The 22,434-nt window shown below is 37.4% G+C and overlaps 1 protein-coding gene across 11 annotated transcripts in view; it reads right to left on the bottom strand.

Annotated features, from left to right (window-relative positions):
- PICALM (phosphatidylinositol binding clathrin assembly protein) overlaps positions 1-22,434 on the bottom strand; it is a 104,371-nt gene that overhangs the window by 69,485 nt on the left and 12,452 nt on the right. For 10 of the 11 annotated variants that reach the window (XM_087433546.1, XM_004434075.3, XM_087433548.1 and 7 more), the window contains exon 2: positions 1,157-1,299. In XM_087433546.1, coding sequence (XP_087289672.1) covers positions 1,157-1,299 — 143 coding nt within the window. Of the gene's footprint in view, positions 1-1,156; positions 1,300-19,793; positions 19,960-22,434 lie in introns of those variants that run through there. The other variant, XM_087433550.1, reaches the window with a different exon arrangement.

A 22,434-nucleotide genomic window follows, 5' to 3' on the forward strand; every position in this document is an offset into this window, starting at 1 on the left:
TGGTGCTGTTTCAGAAAACTAAATTTCCAGTAAGGAGAACAGTTAAGAAAATTATGGAATATACAATCAATTACGTAGTCATTAAAGATGATAAATACAAAGAATATAGAACATGGAGATGCTTATGGTATCATATAATATAAAAAAGCTAAATATAATATTTTATCCAGATTATGATTATAGCTATAAAAAATACTTTGGGACTAAACTAGAAGGGAACACCAAAATGTTCAAACATCTGTTAAAATGATAGTTAAGGGTAAATTCCTGTTTTAATTCTGAACTTTAATGATGCTCTGTTGGTATCTGTCAAAGAAGACAGCAGAGTCTCATGACTGAAAAGCCCAAAATAATGAGTAAAGTGATGGATGTCAGAAAGTCATTATGCTCAGAAGTCTAATACCAATGATTAAAGTCCCTCCCCATTTCTATAGGAGCTATCTCCCAGCAACCAGTCAGCTGCATTTTTCTAAGGCACATACCAATATAGATTTATCTAGTTCCATTCAAATGTTCTTTTAATATAATTTTACAAGTATGTATACTGGGCTGAGAAAACCACATAAGGAGAGAACTCAAAAATTAGCTGCTAGTCTATCATGGAAAACAATATGATTCTCTCCAAACATTAAACTGCAAAAGCTTACGCATGTTATTTGTTACCCTTTTGGGCAACAAAGACTTCAGAGACATCTCTCTGCTGAAGGAGGCATTCTTCAATCAGGCCCTCTCAGCAAAATGCCTTCTTAGTCCTCAATATCACGGCCTTAACTAGGCAAAGTGCTTCCACAGACAACTATATGAGTTCAGACAGAAATCTGATCAGGCTATATAACAAAAAAGCAAATGGATACAGACAACAAGGCCTGCAAAGACCAATGCTGCTTATAGAACCCACCTCTAGGCATTCGTCTTTGCTTCTTGAGCCCATTATTGAAGTCCTCTGTGCTCTGACCAACTTTCTGCTTTCTGGCTTACAGGTCACTTTTCCTCAAATTGTAGGGTCTACAACTATATTTCTGCCTAGGCACATTGCCCTTTTTACCTATATTAACATATTCAGTTGCTGAAGCCATTCCTGAAGTTTCAGCAGGAGAAGCAAGCTGAATAATCAGTCAATACATCAGTATGATTGTTAACCAAAAATTCTGCTTACCTCATTTCCATATACCATCAAATGATGAGTTGTAATGAGAGATTTGAAGACCACCACCCAACTACTATTAGTAGTTCTTTCAAATAAACTGTCTGCCAACTGTGGGATGTTCACATTCATCTCATTTGTGCACTGAATCAAGTCTGCAATATATTTTAAAAAAAAGATTAATTTACTCTCTGGCTTTAATTTATTGTTAATGCCAGATTTGCATATAACAGGTAAAAGATCTAACACAGTAAAGCAACAATAGATAGTTTTGGAGAAGTTGTTAAACATTTCTCATGAGATAAAACTAGAAGAAAATACAGGCAGTACACTCTTTGACATTGGTCTTAGAAGGATCTTTTTGAATACCATGTCTACTCAGACAAGGCAAACAAAAGAAAAAATAAACAAATGGGACTTCATCAGACTAAAGAGCTTCTCTGCAAGGCAAAGGAAACCATGAACAAAACGAAAAGACAACCTACCAACTGGGAGAAAATATCTGCAAATCATGTATCTGACAAGGGGTTAATCTCCAAATTATACAAAGAACTCATACAACTTAACAACAATAAAAAACAAACAACTCGATCAAAAAACAGGCAGAGAATACAAACAGCCATTTTTCCAAAGAAGATATAAAGGATGGCCAACAGGCACATGAAAAGATGTTCAACATCACTAATCATCAGGGAAACGCAAATCAAAACTACAATGAGATACCACCTTACACCTGTCAGAATGACTATAATTACCAAGACAAAAAACAACAAATGTTGGAGAGGATGTGGAGAAAAGGGAACCCTCATTCACTGCTGGTGGGAATGCAAACTGGGGCAGCCACTATGGAAAACAGTATGGCGACGTCTCCAAAAATAAAAAATCGAAATACCATACGACCCAGCTATTCCATTACTGGGTATTTATCCAAAGAACTTGAAATCAACAATTCAAAGAGATTTATGCACCCCTATGTATGCTACAGCATTATTCACAATAGCCAAGACATGGAAGCAACCCAAGGGCCCACTGATTGATGAAGGGATAAAGAAGATGTGGTAGATATATACACAATGGAATTCTACTCAGCCATAAAAAAAGACAAAATCACCCCATTCGCAACAACATGGATGAACCTTGAGGGTATTATGTTAAATGAAATAAGCCAGACACAGAAAGACAAACACCATATGATTTCACTCATATGTGGAAGAAAAACAAATACATGGACAAAGAGAACAGGTTAGTGGTTACCAGAGGGGTTGGAGGGTGGGCATAAGGGGTAAAGGGGCACGTACATATGGTGACTGACAAATAATAATGTACGACTGAAATTTTACAATGTTATAAACTATTATGACCTCAAAAAAAAATTTCTCATGAGAACAATTAAGACCACCATAATCTACCTGAGAAGTAAACAGGGTATTGATTAGGATCACATAAATGATCGATAATACCAGAAAGTAAATCAAACTCCCTCATGGACTAACTCACCTTCAAGTATTCTATTTATTTCAAAAGGAACTGTTTCAAGGTACTGAGGAACTTTCAGTTCTCTCACTACTCATAAACCTTCAGAGTTACAATACCAGTATTATTCAACCCCACCTTTTAAAAAAACTTTAAAAAGAAAATCATATATACGGAAGCATGAATCAGCTGAAGGTCAAACTATCCCTATTAATATCCTCCCTAGAAGGCTGAGTTTGCACTAATAGCAAGACAACAGACCAGATACATGGTCTGTGAGTGGGTAAGATCTCAGTTTGTTTATATAAAATAATTCTCATTCTTCTCTCCCTTCAGTTCTACTGAGTTAGCTCAGATATCAGTTGATATCAACTAACACTGACAAAACTGAAAATGAACTGAAGTTTCTTACCGCATAAATTTCCAAATAAGAAATGATTCAGATTTGCAAAACATACATCTGACAAGGGGTTGATCTCCATAATATATAAAGAACTCACACAACTGAACAACAAAAAAACAAACAACCCGATCAAAAAATGGGCAGAGGAAATGAAGAGACACTTCTCCAAGGAAGATATACAGTGGCCAATAGGCACATGAAAAGATGCTCAACATCACTAATCATCAGGGAAATGCAAATCAAAACAACACTAAGATACCACCTCACGCCCATCAGAATGGCTATAATCACCAAGACAAAAAAACAACAAATGTTGGAGAAGATGTGGAGAAACAGGAACCCTCATACACAGCTGGTGGGAATGCAAATTGGTGCAGCCTCTATGGAAAACAGTATGGAGATTCCTCAAAGAATTAAAAATAGAGATGCCCTATGATCCAACCATCCCACTACTGGGAATCTATCCAACGCACCTGAAATCAACAATCCAAAGAGGCTTATGCACCCCTATGTTCATTGCAGCATTATTCACCATAGCCAAGAAGTGGAAGCAACCTAAGTGTCCCTCGACTGACGACTGGATTAAGAAAATGTGGTATATATATACAATGGAATACTACTCAACCATAAAAAAAGACAAAATCGTCCCATTTGCAACAACATGGATGGGTCTGGAGCGTATTATGTTAAGTGAAATAAGCCAGAAAGAGAAAGACAAACACTGTATGATCTCACTCATATGTGGAATATAAACCAACACATGGACAGAGAAAACTGGACTGTGGTTACCAGGGGCAGTGAGGGTGGGGGGAGGGGGTTGAGGGGTCAGCACAAGGGGTGAAGGGAGTCATATATATGGTGATGGACAAACAAAAATGTATTGTACAACCCAAAATTTCACAATGTTAGAAACCATTAAAACATCAATAAAAAAAAATAAAAAATAAAAAATAAATTAAAAAAAAAAAAAAAGAAATGATTCAGGAACTCTACTCAATATTACCCTGAAAACGTTTAAAACAATGTTAAGTTCCCATTTTATATTTCAAACTGGAAAGTATTACTATAAAATAGTCTAACATACAATTGTCTCAGCACCAAAACTGAAAAAAAGCTCTTAATAGACCTCAGAGTTTCACCTCCAATCTGCTTAAGAGATTATTGGCAAATTCAATGAAGAAAATAGAAAATATGATCCGATTTAGAGAACAGCGAGGAAGATCAAGAAACGAGTTGTTTTAAAAAAGTATGTATAGCACAAAACGTATAAATATCCCAGTTATAACTACCATAAAGGGAAAAAAATTAAAGTTATTCATGACTCATTAGCAGTTTGTCCACTTTTAATCTTCAGTGCATAATGATTAAATAGGAATTCAAGTGACCTAACTTGGCCTTGATTGCTAGCAAGAAAGATCAATGTAACTATGACCATTTATCTGCTTACAATCTTTCAAAAATGTTTGTTCTAATAACTCCAATTATTATACAAAGTAACATTTGATAAGCAAGGGCATTTTAGATAAGCAGTTACCCTGGCCAACAATGCTTGAAGAACAAAGCACAAGATGGTCAGACAGAGTGCCCATCAACAGGAGAATGACAAAAGGCTTTCACAACTCAGACTACTTGCGACAATAACAGTACATTCAACTTGGTGTGTTTGATTCAGCTTCTGATAGTAAAAAATAGAATTTGATGTCTGGCTTCTCTGAATCTTCTTGAATAGTACTTTATACCTAACCTATGGCACTGAATATGTTGATTATATTTGCCTTATTCCCAAAGCTAAGCTTTCTCTGCCTCTCAAAATATAACCTATTGAGGGTAAGGCTTATCCATGTCTTGCTCATTTTAAATCCTTTAAAACTTCAATCACAGTGATCAAGCTCTGAACATAACTATAAGAAGTTATATTCCTAGCTTCTTTTACTATATTTTTATATATCTCTATTTTTCTATTTCCTTCCAGAAACTGTCTTGATAAGCTATTCAATTCTTAAATGTTAATAGGTACTTCCTCACAAAATCATCAATAATCATTTTACTCCTCAGAATCTTTTTTCATTTTTAAAATTGAACCTGTCACAAAATTTCTTGCTATAATACTGCCCCAAAGGTGCTCCTTTACGTGTGTGTGTTTATACGCACTCCCTAGAGCCAATCAGTAACCAAGTCTCCTAAACTTCCAGCAATTCCACCTTCTCCTCTCCATCCCACTATCACTCTCAAAGCTAGAGTTCAGGTCCTATTTATTTCTTAGCTAGGGGGTAACCACTTCTCCCGGGAGCATCTGGAAATTGGGCAGGCAGATTATCAGGCTCTCTAAAGGGTTTTACTGACATTTAGTATCAAGGACGACTAACGGTCCTGCAATGCACAATCAGCACTCCACAGTTAAAAATTATCCCACCCAAAACTGTCCCCACTGAGAAATGTTGGACTGACTGGCATCTTCACTTCCGACAACCCACACTCCCAAACATTCTCTAAAATCGCCACAGAATGATCTACAACACAACACTGTCACTGCCTACCCTCAATGATGTCCCTACTGCTTAAAGGATGGCATATGTTTCGTCCTTGTCAGTATCCTCCTCCTTGAATCTTAGCTTCCAACACAGAACCACTTTCCAATTTTCTGTTATGTACCTTGCAGTTTTCACATCTGAATCTTTTCATCCTTGCTTATTCTTCAATATGAATGAAGTCTTCCCCTCCACAAACTAAGGTACCCTCCACAGAGTCACTAAAGCTAACACATAATTCTACATTTCAGAATTATTCTACATTATAATTATTTACTTCCAAATCATTCTCTTCTACTAGATTGAGAGATCTTAAAAGGTGTCTGCAAACATTTTTGTTAGCAATTTCCATACTCTTCATCATGGAGGTAAGTAAACTGCTAGATTAGTCAGAGAGAGACTGATCTTAAGTGAAGCCAAAGGGATAGATTTCAGCTTCAACAACTATAGTATTTTATATATAATATTAGAATAGGTATATTCTATCTAGCCTATATTCCCTTTGTGATCGGCTCTCCCCCCACATCCCTTTGCTTCAGTTACACTGACACCTCCTTTGCAATGCCTCCCACAAGTAAGTACTCGTACCTCAGGTGCTCAGCACTTGCTGTTCCTTCTACCTAGAATACTCTTCTCCCAGAATCTAGACTTCTTGCTCCCTTGCTTTATTCCTATAGATCTTTGCTCAAATGTCACCTTATCAGATGAACGTCTCTGAATATTTATAAAAACTAACAAAGCCTTAAGGCACTCCTCTACCTCCAAACCCTCACTACCCTTACTCTGCTTTATTTCTCTCCAAAACACTTATCATCACCTAACTCATCTTAATTTGTTTAATGTCTTTCTCTCCCAATTAAAATATAAGTTCCATGTGGGCAGGGCTCTGTTTTGTTCTCTGCTGTATCCCCAAAGGCCTAGAATAGTGCCTCCCATACAGTGGTCACTCATACTTTTTGAATAAATAAATTCATTTTAGTACACATATGGACAGTCTTAACAGGATTTTAAAGAGAGCATCAAAATAATATTTTTTACATAGACTAAATCAACAATCTACAATTATTTGCACAACCTGCTATTCTCAAAGGTTGAAAAACAAATCTGAGCCCATTACATGTGAAAATTTTCAAATTTAAAGTTAAAAGGGATCTAACAAAAGTTTTTATCATAATGTTAATGCAAACTCCAGTATGCTTTAGAAATGATCAAATAAAAACTGAAGGATAACTCCAGAAGCTAAAATATGACACTTTATATAAAACAGGCAAAATGAAGTAAGAACTCATGCTGATATTATGAATCCAGAGTAGACCAAATGTAAAACCAAAGTTATACAAATATTACTGGGAGAAAAAAATACTGAATAGTTACACAAACTCTGCAGAATATACTTCCCCATAGTAATTTAACTCAACCAGTCATCTTCTCCATGCAGTAATTTTTCCTGTACACAATGTTTCTACTACAGTAGTAACTTGAAAATGCTTCCAAGTCTGAGATCCAACAACTCAGGAAGGAAAATGTTTTCCCCACCTCTGACTAACCAAAGGCAACTTGTTCCAAAAAGAAGTTGAGCATATCTTGGGAATCTTGATAGCTACTGCTTTTCCTATTCTCAATCCAGGAGATCTCATTTCTTAAAAAAGCACAAACTTGGTATTAAATTTCCCTTACCAGTCAAAAGGGTTCCAAAGTAGAAACATATGTTGTATTTTTAGTTATTTACCTTAAGAATATAAAAAATGAAATACCTTCTTGAATATTACATTATTAACAATTCCTAAGCCTCACACTCAAAAAAATAAGTACTACATGGCATATAGGTTCTTTGCTTTAGGTATATGTTAAAATTCATGAGGATTTCTAGTATTTAAGGGCAGGAAGAAAATAGGCCTACCATGGAAATGAAGAGCATTTTTCCAAAGAACCAATGGAAGGAACCAATCCCTACTACACAAACAAAATGCTCTGATTTTTATTATTTAATATGCCCCTCCAACAAACAACATCTGGGGTAAATAAAGTAAATGTTAATTTTATTAACACAGGTAAGGCACTTGCCCATAGGTAAGATCACAGGAGCTCACTACTAAGTGACAAGATTCATGAATAGAATTAAATTTTTATAAAAGATAACGGTGCTTGGAAACAAATACAAAGTGAATACCCAACTAGTCAATTTAATGCAAATCCTAAATTTCTAACTAATTTAAAACAAAAACAGCAAGAAAAGTAGTGAAATGCAAAACAGTACTTCTGCAATCAAGGGAAAATGCTCAGCCAAGCACAAAAAATTTAGAAGTAATCAGTTACCAGATGGCTTCATTAATCGGCGGCCACAAGCCTGTACAGACTTCTCCAGGCAGAGTTCCCCGATTTTAGAAACTTAGAGCGCTTAGGGTTCACTTACACAGCAAGTCAGGCAACCCAGGCAGCGGCAGGCACCATCAGCAGTATGTAGAGACCTCGAGCTCCCATCTAAACAGGCACTCACTAGGCTATATCAAAACTACACTGATACCAAAGTAGATTTCCTAATAAATGAGCTTGGCTAAAAACAATATTAGTTAAAAAAAAAACCAACAATATATCATAATCACTGAGCCAAATGCTACTGTCTCTTTCAACAGTTACACTGAAAGATACTCTTTTTGCAACTGCGTTCAGAGTTGATTTTAGCAACAAAGACTGATTTCTTCAATCATCTAGAAAATTGAAGATACACTCAATTTGGAAGGCAAATTAAGTGGTTCATCAAATGTTGCTTCACTGATCACATCTTTGAAATTTTTCCTGGGTAGGAGTACAAACAAAAGGAACAAATAGTCACCAACAAACAGTAATTAGGGAATAAGAAAACAGTTTCTGAACTTTTGATGTAAAGGATCAGCAACATTTTTTCTATTTAGCAAAAATCTGAAGGCATTTAGAAAACATGCAAGTTGAAATCAGACTTAAGCCAAACGAAATTACAGACAGAGGCACATCTGCCCTTGTCCCAAGTGTCAAATGTCTGAGAAACAGAATGAACACTTTTATATCTTACTCCATTCAATTTTTGTGTAAGGTGTCACAAAGTATGGTCCAAATTAAGATGGAACTGTTACAATTTTGTGTTTAAAGTTTGTGGGGTCCTCTGTGACAAACACAATATTATACTTTTACATAATTTCCATTAGAATTAACTCAAAAATACAGTCTTCACAGACTGATTTATACCTTAAGAAATAAATCTAACCAACATATTAATTGGATGTTAGGGTAAAAACTGGGGAAAGACTCACAGAATATACAACGTTCAGTACAAGGAACAAGGATTGAGATAATCTGAAAGAGGAGAGAAAGGAGCATTCAAAGTATTAAAAAAAAAATGACCAACATAGGGGCCAGCCCGGTGGCGCAGGCGGTTAAGTGCGCACGTTCCGCTGCGGCGGTCGGGGGTTCGCCGGTTCGCATCCCGTGTGCACACCGACGCACCGCTTGTTAGGCCATGCTGTGGCGGCGTCCCATATAAAGTAGAGGAAGATGGGCATGGATGTTAGCTCAGGGCCAGTCTTCCTCAGTAAAAAAGAGGAGGATTGGCATTGGATGTTAGCTCAGGGCTGGTCCTCCTCACAAAAAAAAAAAAAAAAAAAAAAAATGACCAACATATCCAAATGGCTTTTATCAAAGTACCATGAAGCTAAGAGACCTAAGTTACAATGTAAGTGGACATGTGCAATGGAGAAATAGTTCATTAAATGACAGCAGTCTGACAATGAAATAGTATGATGCCAACAAATACATGGCAAAAAAAGCTGACAGGGGAAAATGCTCACAGTATATTAAATCAAAACCATGTTAAAGGACAATACAGAATAAGATTCCCTTTTTAAAAATTGTAGATGTATATCTTCTGATATATACTGTACTTGCCCAAATACTAGGTGATATAAAAACAACTGAATGCTTTCAAAATTACTCAGTAATTAAGTTATATATGAACAAGTAGTCAAAACCAATACGTACGGGAACTATATCACTGTTATTTCCACAATTTTACAAATCTCAGTTAAGCACCCTTCACATCACACAGCAAATACCAATCCTGTACTATAATTCATTCCAGACCCTTCGGAGCATAAATGATCAATGGTAGAAAGGACAGCCATGATGCGTGCTCCTTTTATTTCCTCAAGGATGTGAGAAAAAGGTGGCATAAGCACAAGAGGTGCATGGTATAAAAGTTGGAAATTTGACAGTCACTGTTCCAGAGGTAGGCCAATATTCTGAACACAAGTGTAATCTCTCACCATGGTAGATGAGCCTTAAGGAAATGAAAGTAAGGCAAAGTCCCATCTTACTAAAAAAACAAGTTGCAGCTGTAGGAAAAATCCTGTTAGCACAACTAGATATGCTATTTGTCACCGTGTTCTCTGCAAAATGAATGGACTAAAGATTCACACATATGAAAACTAACAATTCTTAGTTAACAGTACATTACATTTAACTTGGTTATTGAGTAGTTTTTAATTGTTTTTTTTAATCACCATATAAAAGGAGAGGTTTTTTCCCCTTAAAAACTATTTAACAAAAAAGTTGCCATTAAATTTTCACAAATTCTCTCGTTATCTGCTCTCTTTATTTCAAAGTTTTTTTTGAAGAAAGTACATTAACCTGAAAAAACCTCCATCAGTGGTAATTTCAGATGCTTACGGAGGCCACATAAAGAAATCAATTTTTTAAAAAACAGGAATAAAAAATGTAACATAGATTTAGGAAGTATTGTCAAACAATTGTCAAATGTTGAGCGTCTTCAGAACACTTCAAAAAGCAACAAAAGAGAAAGGACTGACCTCCTTTATATCTGTAGCAGAAAGAAAAAAGCGGAACTAAAGAGGGAATACCTACGAGAAGAAAAATTCAGATGGAGCTAGGTAAACAAAGCCAACCATAAGGTTGCCTACGTTAATATTTGGCTGAAATTTCGCCTCGTAAGTCATAGCTGTACACAAGCCAAGTGTGCTGAATTGTCCATATTTTAATTGTAAAAGTGAAAAATAAATTGTTTTAGTTAATTGAATCATTAGGTAATTGCCGTAAAACTTTCAACACACAAAGCATCTTTTTCAAATCAGCCTAACCTAGTGTCCCTTAGAATTATCTATTATTTATGCATTTGCCTCTTCACTCACAAATCTGTTATAAATACATGAAATCTTACAAGAGCAGAAGAACGTTTAAGTCACGAAAATGCTCTATATAAAAACATACGATCTTAGAATACTCTCAGAATTCAGTGCCACTGACTTGTATTTTCAAGTGAAAGGGTCATTCTTTTTTTCCCCATTATCAAAATGTCCTAGCCTACCATGTAAGCATTCTTAATATAAAAAACTCTGAAAACCTAGAGCTTCTCCTTGATGTTCTGGTGTATTCTGCATTCCTACCACTGGATGGCAGATTGTACAATACGACTCTGGCAAGAACAGAGGCGGGTTCAGGATTATCTATAAAACTCCTTAATTTTCAGATCGTTTAGTATCCCATTCTTGTATTCCAAAGTGGTGATTTCCAAACCTAGATACTCTATTTCCATCCCAGATTCCAAATAAGGATCCTAGGGGTGAGGAGAACCATATTTTGGTAACCTCTACCTCAAAAGTAACTATTACTTCTATGTTAATTTTAATTTACCAGACAATGTAAAATGATAATAAAAAGTTACTGGGGCCGGCCCGGTGGCGCAGCGGTTAAGTGCGCGTGCTCTGCTTCGCAGCCTAGGGTTCGCAGGTTCGGATCCCGGGCGCACACCGACACACTGCTTGCTATGCCATGCTATGGCGGTGTCCCATATAAAGTACAGGAAGATGGGCACGAATGTTAGCCCAGGGCCAGTCTTCCTCAAGAAAAAAGGGGAGGATTGGCATCAGATGTTAGCTCAGGGCGAGTCCTCCTCGCAAAATAAATAAATAAATAAATAAAAATTTTAAAAAAAGTTACTTAATATAATAAAAAACGCATCACAATATAAGAAAAAATTTATTTAAACTGAATAGGAAAACAAAATGAAAGCGTTACAGTGCTCTAACATAAAAAAATAACATGTCAATGGTATAAACACAAGGTGTTCTCTTTCCCTTCTTTGAAGATCTAAGGTTTCAGAATTACAACCCCACCTGCAGGAAAGTAAATATATTAAATATCAAGTAATTTAAAAACAAATGCCAAAATTACAAATTCTCTTTTTTTGTATTACATTCTAAGAACTTACTAATAGTTCATTAGCCCAGTTAAGGAGATGCAACCAGGATTCTCAAAAATAATCTAACACCAGATCAGAAACACACAAAACCTGATTTCCTAAGCAAAATAAAAGGTCAACTAACAATACCTTGTGAATACTGTACTTACCTCCACCAATGCTGTAAACCAAACAGTCCAGGGAGAAGAGGGGCAGAAAAAAATGGAAAGAACTCTTTCATTCCAATAAGACCAACAAAATGGAACGAAAGCTTGAGAGGCTCTGTGAGTGCAGATCAGAGTACTCTAACAGAAAAGAAATTATCTGGACAGGTTTAAGGAACTGCGACTAAGTCTGGAGAAAAGCATGTTACTAGTAGGGGGTGATCAAGTTGTCCTGGTTTTCCTGGAACAGTCCTGGTTTACACCTGTTGTCCCAGTGTCCCATTCAAAATAGTACACTCTTTCACTCTCAAAAGTGACCCAGTTTGGAATATAAATTCTACGTCACCCTAGTTATAAGCGACCTAATAAAAGTCTACATGTAGCTAAGGAATTAATACACTACCACTATCTACTCCTAGCGTATTTGTATTTTTCTTTCTATAAGTGCTGTATTCTGGTTCTTCCCCAGCCTTCCTATAACACAAACATGTTTCCATTCCATCCATTTTGTCCTCTCACCCCAACCATTTTAATGTTAAGCATTTCTTAAACATTAATCTCTGGTTCTATTTTTTTCACCCTGAGAAAATCATTTAATCTCCTAACTTCAACAAAAACCTCTATGCAAATGATTCTCAAATTTCTTCTCTGAAAATCAATCTGAAGTCTTCTGGGAATCAGAGATATAAGAAATTTTCACCTCTATGTCCAAAAATATCTCACACTTAAAAAACAGGAACATAATCTCAACTGTAACCTGACTGTCCCATTTTTGTTTTAAGCAATCAAAACTCATTCTTTTTTTTTTTTTTTTCTGTGAGGGAGATCAGCCCTGAGCTAACATCCAATGCCAATCCTTCTTTTTTTGCTGAGGAAGATTGGCCCTGGGCTAACATCCGTGCCCATCTTCCTCTACTTTACATGGGACGCCGCCAAGGCATGGCTTAACAAACGGTGTGTCAGTGCACACCCGGGGTCCGAACCCGCTAACCCCGGGCCACAAAAGCGGAGCGCGCGCACTTAACCACTGTGCCACCAGGCCAGCCCCAAGACCCATTCTTTATTAAAATAAATTCAGGAATCTTCTGTTTTCTTATATCTTCCACAATGTGTGACATGGTGCCTTGTACATATGTTGATATGATGGCATAAATAGTTACAGATTTATAGATGAAAACAAAAGCCCATTTCTCCACTCACAAAATCCAGGAGGGATAAGAGAGAATAACAGGCAAAAAGTCCTTCCCATAGCTAGGCTAATGTTATTCTCTAACAGCCAAGCCCATATCTAAAAAGTAGGAATCCAAAAGAATTTGCATGGCTTCTCTTAACAATGTAAATTGTGCCTAGTCAGAGAGAATAATGAACTGCAGTTGGCCTCTCTGCCAGAGTCTCTCTCACCCAGAAAACACCAGTTTCATGGCCCTGATGCAATTAGAACAATAGAATCTTTATACTCCATTCTCCCACAGCTTTGCAAACCTCAGTGTAAATAAACAGAAATTCCATTTCTTCTACAATATTCATTGCATACTATAATATGCCAAGTAAGTCTCAGGAGTTAAAAATATACAATAACGGACAAAGTCCCTGCCATCATGAAGCTGACACACTAGTGGAGAAAGACAACCAGTAAATAAATGAACAAATATATGTCAGATGGTGATAAGTGCTAAGAATTTCTTAGCATTTAAGAAAGATGGGGCATGTGTTTAGGGGAGGTTGCTATTTATACATGATAATCAGGAGTCTGGGATAAAGTCACTTTCGAAAATTACAGTAATAATGGTACTGTGTCAGCAGTGGCCTGGTGGCATACAGAACCTGACCATCATGATCAACTACCATCTTCCACATAGTGGGGAAGTATGGAGACATCTCATTCATTCTACATCACACATGTCTGCTTCACCCTTGCCAAACCAAAGTCATGTTGAACAGGATCTCCCCTTGTTGATTCTGCAAAGCCTCTAGCTTTACGTAGAGAGTAAGTAGAGACAGTGGGAATCTTATTCATTCACACCCTTCAGAATTAAATCAAAGCAATCTGTTCACCTTATGGGAGTCAAAATTACACCAGCCATCTACTACAGTTCATTAACTGCCACACCTACGGCAAGGAGGCATCAAGAGACCCCTCTAAGCCACTGAGTAACAAGTAAAAGCCATTTCTGAAAATTCTTTTCAAACTGCTGTAAACAGTAATGACAGATATAGCCAGAAATAGTAAGCACCAAATATCCTGTCTACAAAAGCTTTAAGTTTGGAAATAATGCTCTGTAAGTGGAAAATGTGAGCAATTAATCACCATAAAATAGAGCCAAAGTATTTTTCCCAATAAATTTAAACTTAAGCCTTTAAGTTTCTATAAGAAGAAATAATCACTAGGAGTATTTCAACTAAAAATATCTCCATCCTCACACCTTTCATAATCATACAACTGTTCTTATAAAATTCCATATCACCCATGTTTGCCTATTTCTCAGCATTAAAAAAAAACTGATAATTTCATTCCCCTGCTTCTACGTACCAACTACAACACTAATAATAAAAGACTAAAAATAAAAACAGCTGATTATTTCATGCAAGTATCTACGTGTATTTAGGTAGATAATATCAAATATATTTCCAAAATCCACATTCTATCTGTGGATGGCTATCTGAAGAGTCTCTTAAATTTCTGAGACAATGTATAGTCATTGCTTAACGACGAGGATACACTCTGAGAAATGCGTCATTAGACAATTTCATCGCTGTGCAAAGATCATGGAGTATACTTACACAAACCTAGAGAGTATAGCCTACTATACATCTAAGCTATATAGTACAACCTATTGCTCCCAGGCTACAAACCTGTACAGTATTGAATACTGTAGGCAACTCTAACACAGTGGTAAATATTTGTGTATCTAAACATATCTAAACATAGAAAAAGTACAGTAAAAATATGATATAAAAGATAAAAATGGTAAACCTGTACAGGGCCCTTACCACGAATGGAGCTTGCAGGACTGGAAGTTGCTCTGGGTGAGTCAGTCAGTGAGTGGTGATTGAACATGAAGGCCAAGGACGTTACTGTACACTACCATAGACTTGATAAACGCTGTATTTAGGCTACACTAAATTTATAAAAAAATATTTTTCTTTCTTCAATAATAAATTAACCTTAACTTATTGTAAATTTTTTACCTCATGAACTTTTTTTTTAACTTTTTGACTCCTTTGTAATAACACTTAGCTTAAAACACACATTGTACAGTTGTACAAAAATATTTTCTTTATCCTATTCTATAACCTTTTTCTATTTTTAAAATTTTTAATTTTTTTTTTACTTTTTAAACTTTTATGTTAAAAACTAACACAGGGCCGGCCCCATGGCTTAGCGGTTGAGTGCGCGCGCTCCGCTGCTGGCGGCCCGGGTTCGGATCCCTGGCGTGCACCGATGCGCCACTTCTCTGGCCATGCTGGGGCCGCGTCCCACATACAGCAGCTGGAAGGATGTGCAGCTATGACATACAGCTATCTACTGTGGCTTTGGGGGGAATGAATGAATGAATGAATGAATGAATGAATAAATAAATAAATCTAACACAGACATTAGCCTAGGCCTAGACAGGGTCAGGATCTTCAATATCACTGTCTTCCATCTCCACATCTTGTCCCACTGGAAGGTCTGGAGGGGCAATTAACAGGCATGGAGCTGTCATCTCCTATAACAATGCCCTCCTCTGGAATACTTCCTCAAGGACTTGCCTGAGGCTCTTCCTGAGGAGGTATCACTCTTTTCAGAAATATGTCCGTGGTGGTTTGCTTGGTTTGTTTCTTTTTTTCATCACAGATTTGCCTGTAAACAGATAATGCACCATGAACACTCCTCTCTGTTAATGAAAACCTTTTGGTGTTGGGGTCCATGTTTTCAAACTTTTTAAGGAGCTTGTGGAGGTCTGCAAAAGTTTCTGCTATACCCTTCACTGTCAATTTTCTTGGGGGTGGTTCTTCTTTTTCTTCTCCTGCAATTTCCTTTTCTCTTGCCTCTTATTTAGCTATGCATTCCTATTCCAGTTTCAACAACTCCTCATTAGTCAATTCCTCAGGAATCACCTCTAAGAGCTCTTCAATGTCATGCTCATCCAGACCCAGGTTAAAGCTATTTGCCACCTCAACTACAGCCTTGTTGACTTTTGCAACCTCCTCATCCTTGGCAAATTTTTGAAGTCATGGACAAACCTCCTGAGTGCCTTTTTCCAGACGCCATTCATACACTCCTCGGTGACATCACCCCAAGCCCAAGCAAGGTTCTTGATGCAGTCATAGATGTTGTAATTCTCCCAGAACTGCATCAGTGTCTTCTTCAGCTGCAGCAATAGCCTGGGCAAAGGTCCTCCTAAGGTAGTAGACCTTAGAAGCTGCTATAACTCCTTGATCCATTGGTTGGATCAAAGAGGTGGTATTTGGAGCGAGAAACACTGCTTTGATATTGGAATGAAGACCACCAATAAGAGAACTATGTCTGGGAGCATTACCAACAATAAGCAAAATCTTGAAAGTTATGTTATACTCTAAACAGTACTTCTCCATTACACCAGCACAGCAATTCAGAAGGGCATCTTAGAAGAGGAGCTGGGTCATCCATGACTTCTTATTGTTTCTGTAGTACACTGGCAGTGTGTGCTTACTGATATGCTTGAAGGCCCTGGGGGTTCTCACTGGGCCAGATCACAAAGGGATTCAATTTATAGCTGCAACGCTGCCCCCAAGCAAGACTGCTACTCCGTCCTTAAAAGCCTTGAAACTTGGCATTGACTTGGCCTCCTTATGAATAAAAGTCCTTTCAGGGATCTATTCCTAGAATAGGGAGGTTTCATTCACATTGAATATTTGCTCTGGCAAGTAACTTTCCTCCAAAATCAGCTTATCTAGAGTTTCCAAAAATTCTTCAACTGCCTTCACATCAGCACTCACAGACTCACCACTCACGCAGACTCACCACTCCCTTTCACATTATGTAATGAATAACGATTCCTGAATCGTTTCAAAACACTCAGAGATAGTAGTAAGTTCAACATCATAGTCAGCTCCAGCCTTTTCTTTCAACATCACAAACAGATTTTTGCTTTGGCTGTGATCGTCATGATGCTGAGAGGGATACACTTCTGTGTCCGGTCTTCAATCTAGGTCATTAGAACTTTCTCCACATCTGATATAGGCCCTTCTCAAATTTTTATTAGTCTCCTTGCCTTCAATGAAGCATATCCTTTAACAGCCTACGTCACTGTTCTCGTTCCTCAAGATCATAGCTATGGTGGAACGGGATACGCCTGACTGGCGAGTAATAACCATCACTGATTTTCCACCTTCGTAGTCTTTAATCACTTTTAATTTCGTTTCCAGATCAATCACTCAATGTGGCCTCTTACTGGCAACATTAGCAGTGGGTTTTGTATGCTTAGGGGCTATGATGAGCAAAATAACACGAGACTAAATCAAGCACAAGAGAAAATGATGCAATCAAGAGATGCAGTAAACACTAGACACATAAGGCTGCTGCCAACGTAACATGGCATACTGTTTTATAGTAAATTTTTTTTTATAAGTAGAAAGAGTACACTCTAAAGTAACGATAAAAAGTATAGTATAGTAAATACATAAATCAGTAACAGTCATTTATTATCAAGTATTACGTACTGCACATAATTGTACGTGCTATACTTGTATACAACTGGTAGCGCAGGTTTGTTTACAACAGCATCACCACAAACACATGAGTAAAGCACTGCACTCCGATGCTATGATGGCTACGACATCAGTAGGTGATAAGAATTTTCAGTTCCATTATAATCTTATGGGACCACTGTCATATACGCGGTCCATCACTGACCAAAGCATCATTATACGGTGTATGACTGTATCTTTCCCTTGGCTTGTTATGAGAAGGTAATATAAATTTTAAATAGTCTAGACAAGTTGTAAAGAAAAATTTAACCATTTTTTTTCCCTTCATTCTACAGTACCAACCACTTCTTTTCCCTTCATTCTACAGTACCAATCTTTCACCAATTTCCCTTTTTGCTATGGTGACAAAGGCTCCCCAAATAAGCCCTCTACCCAACTAAAATGCTACTACTTTGAATACTACTACTTTTCAAGTATGATCCCTCCCTAAACTTGACAAATACTGGAGAACATTAACTAGCTTTTTCTTTCACTGCTATATTGGATACCTTCCAAAATCACTGAGATTGGTAGGTGGGGAGAAAGGGTGTCTGTTTTCAGTCCTTTCTATTCCTATTTAAAGTTCATTTCCCCCCATTACACCCCTTCTCTGACTTATACTTATTTGATAGTCTATCCTAAGTGCTATTCATTTCCAATCTCTGCTTCAAACAGTAATGATGAGGATGCTCGTTTTACCATCACTAAAGTTCTGCTCTAGGGGCCGGCCCCATGGCTTAGCGGTTAAGTGCGTGCGCTCCGCTACTGGCGGCCGGAGTTCGGATCCCGGGCGCGCACCAACGCACCGCTTCTCCGGCCATGCTGAGGCCGCGTCCCACATACAGCAACTAGAAGGATGTGCAGCTATGACGTACAACTATCTACTGGGGCTTTGGGGGGCGGGGGGGAAGTTCTGCTCTAGGCTCTCCCACTTTCATGCACAGCCCCTTCCATTTCCATGTGCTAGGACTGTACCATAACCGGATGAAGCGACATCAGACTGAACAAAAGATCTAAAATCAAATTCCAGATTCACTATTTACCATTATGACTTCAGACATGTTAATTATGATTAGCCACTCAGTTTCAATTTCTCCTTTTAAAAACAGGAATATTAATAATTTCCACAACATATTTAAAGATAACATATTTAGAGTACTTTAAAGCATCATTACAAATATTAGATATTGTTAGTTTCACTTAGTATCATATTTTATTGATGAGTTTTCCCTCATTTTAGTAGACTATTCCTCCATCACTTTTCCAATACAGTATTATGAAACCACCTCAAACTCAAATGACTTCTGCAAAACCTTGAGAAGGTTTATAAAGCCCAATTCCTTCAACTGGTGTTACCACAGTTACTTGAGCTCCATCTTAAGAGTGGCAACATCTTTGTATATGCCGATTTCTTTATACTTTACAAAGCTCTTTCATATTCTTAAGTCTTCTGATTATTATAACAGCCTTTTGACAAAGCAAGGGATGTTCTGTTACCTCCAGCATAAAGATTTAAATACTTGCCTACCTAAAGTAACACAAACTAGTGGCTGCGCTGGAACTAGATTCTTTAAAACAGTAATTTTTCCCCTAGAGGGATGAAGATATATACATATTTTCTCTCAATTCTCTCTCTCTTTATTCCAAGTGGTCCGAGTCTTGTCATCACCTCTAATTACTCTAAAATTCACAATTCTCTCTTTTTAGCCCTCATAAATCTAATTCCTAGTAAGTAACCACCTCTTGTCTGGTACAGCACATCCCGCTCACAGGCATCACCATCTTCATCCTGGCTACAATGAACTGAAGTTGAGAGGATATAACGACGGCATCATATTATTCAAACCAAGTTCACAAGGAACAGGTTTTAAGAGTTTTGGACACCCCCATATCAGAGTGCCTGAAGAAACCGCAAGTCTTAAATTATAAACAAGCCTTAAAAAGCCAAGAATGTTACAAAACAAACTAAATCAACTCACCAGATTTTATGTGAGTAGGGCTTATATGATGTAAAATAAGAGGAACACATGAAGCAGTTTCCAGCCATCTGCCCCAGAGATGTAATCATTCTCAATTCTAAGTAATAGTAGAAGAGGTGAACTTTGTTTTTTAAAAAAAAGGGGGACCTCAAAAGCTACAATACCTTCTTGGTTGGTCAATGACTACGTTAGGAAAACATAACTTGGATGAAAAAAGCCAGAGGGCAGCCGTGGTGGCGTAGTGGTTAAGTTCGGTGCACTCCGATTCGGCGGCCCAGGTTCGGTTCCCGGCACAGTCCTACATCACTTGTGGTCATGCTGGGGCGGTGATCCACATACAAAATAGAGGAAGATGGCAACAGATGTTAGCTCTGGTCGAATCTTGCTCAGCAAAAAAAAAAAAAAAAAAAAAAAAAAGTCAAAGCAACAAAACTTCTAGGGTAAGTCTACAAGCCCCAAGATAGGAAGCAGCTTAAGTTTCTCTCTCAAAAGATTTCCATCTCCTGACAGGAAGAAATGGTTTTCTCCCTGCACACCACCTTCAGGCAGCTAGTCAAAGAGTGTCTCAGCCTCCTGAGCTGCTCTATAAATAGCTTTCTAACTTAGCTGCCAGCTGCAACTCTGTAACTAATTTTTAAGTCAGTACCTATGGTTGTTCTTTATTGCCACTCAGCTATGTCATATGCAGTGTTTCTGGGATGTGCTACAGAAATCACCTAAAATAATGCTTTGGTCCACTCTAGGTCACCAATTGAAAACAATATTTTGCAAGAATATGAAGAACAAAAATGAGGAGTTACACTGTACCAAGTCTAAAATCTTATACTAAATTAATACCTAACACAAATTCCAAATCTGATAACTAATACACAATCACATAGTTCTGTGAAGAAGTTACAAAAGCTAATGTTGAGAAAAGAAAAATAAAGGAGGAACTACTGCCTGTTAAACCTTAATTTCTCAGTCATTAAATAGATGGTTTTACTTCTAAAAGGAAATGTACAAATGGGAATAGGGATAATGCGGTTATATCTTCCAGATCTGAAAACAGAAGACAAAGTCATCATGTAAAGAACAAACCAGATCTCTCCTCCAGTTTCATACCAAAAGATCAAATGCCGCTATCCTATAACCCTCTTGGACGTGCAGATATTGCCACTATTAATGCAGTCTAAAATAATCAAGTTAATATAAAAAGCCTGAAGCAGCAAAATCTCATTCTCAGCTTCAAGATCAGCAAAACTCCTTGCCTTCCCTATGTTAACACTGGCAGCAGAAAATAAGGACATAGCACAATTTTGAAAATCAGCTCTAACTATGGTCCAACTTTGCCTACAGTAGCCAAAAGCTACCTGGAGATGAGATATATCTAAAGGTCATATGATTAAAATCCATACTCTGTACACAATCTAGACTCAGACAATTGCTCCAACTGTACAGTATTTCTCCTTACACCCAAGCTGTCCCTCCCCTAGCCCCAAAGCACCCCATTTACCCTCTATAGTTAACAGACTCCTTTATTCTCCAAACACAGTTCCAGTCTTCCTACCTACAAATGTTTGCTCATGCTCTTTCCTCCACCTGAAATGCCTACTGCTCCTCACTGCTTATCATTTAAGGTCCAGTTCTCCCCCTTATCAAAAGCAGTATTTCTCCTCTGATTTTCAATGACATTTGATCTGAACTTATCTCTCATTGCTTGGTAATTCAGCTATCTGTATATGTCATCTTCCCTACTAGACTGAGGACATGATCAATGATTTCACTTTTAGATTTCTCAATTATCTTAACACAGTAACTTGGATATATAGCAGACACTCAGTATATAATTGCTAATGAGTATATTAACTTCCACAAGACTAATAAAATCTTGTTTAGTAGAGATCTAGCTTTAAAAATCTAAGAATGATAAAGTATCATTTGCAGATAAATAGATGTCAATAGTTAAATCACATAAATCAAACACGCCCCCAAGAATCTTACTGACTTTAACTGATTTATGAAAACTTTTCTATTCATACTATCATCATATGATAAGACAGTTTGTGTTTAAGTTCATTCATAAATTTGGAACTCAAGAAAACTTGATTTCCAGACAAGCCCACAAAAGCCACCAGATCAGTGTACATGATTTTAATTTAGCGCCTAAACCACGACGTACAACAATATTCAGAGGTCCAATTTTGGATGCCAAAGCTCATCCAGCCCCTTGCACAAATGGCAAGAGGACTGTGCATTCCTTCCTTTCTACCCCTTTCAATAACCCTGCCACAAATAACCTCAGAAAAGGAAAGAATATTTCCCCAGTTCCATAGCACTGGCATCTAAAGTTAGGAAAGCAGGAGGAAGGGGGACTCTAAAATGAAGATTTGGGGAGGAGGGCTGAAGAGACCAAAGTCTATCAAGATAACTCCTGCCCCTACAAGACCTTTAAGGGTTCCCTCTCCAGTCTCATCTCCCCTCACCCCCATTAACACTTTGCATTCCACCACAGAGTACTACTTAAAGTTTTCTCCAAACACATCACAATCCTCTTTCTTGCCTCTATCTCACTGCATGTACTAATCTATTTAGGAGGAACCCCTTTGGCCATCTGGTAAATCACTAGTCATCCTTAAAATTCCTACTACCTCTTCTATGAAGCTGTCACTAACCTCTTTCAAAATTAATTACTCTAGTCCCTACTTTGATACTTTATGAAAAAGTATTATGCATTTATCTCACTGTATTACAATTATTTGTTTACACATTTTCATTACTAGATCTCATGTTCCTTTTTAGGTAAGAACCAAGTGTCATTCATCT

This window comes from Ceratotherium simum, chromosome 7, assembly GCF_057802395.1.
Source record: "Ceratotherium simum simum isolate JZ-2026a chromosome 7, ASM5780239v1, whole genome shotgun sequence".
Taxonomy (NCBI): domain Eukaryota; kingdom Metazoa; phylum Chordata; class Mammalia; order Perissodactyla; family Rhinocerotidae; genus Ceratotherium; species Ceratotherium simum.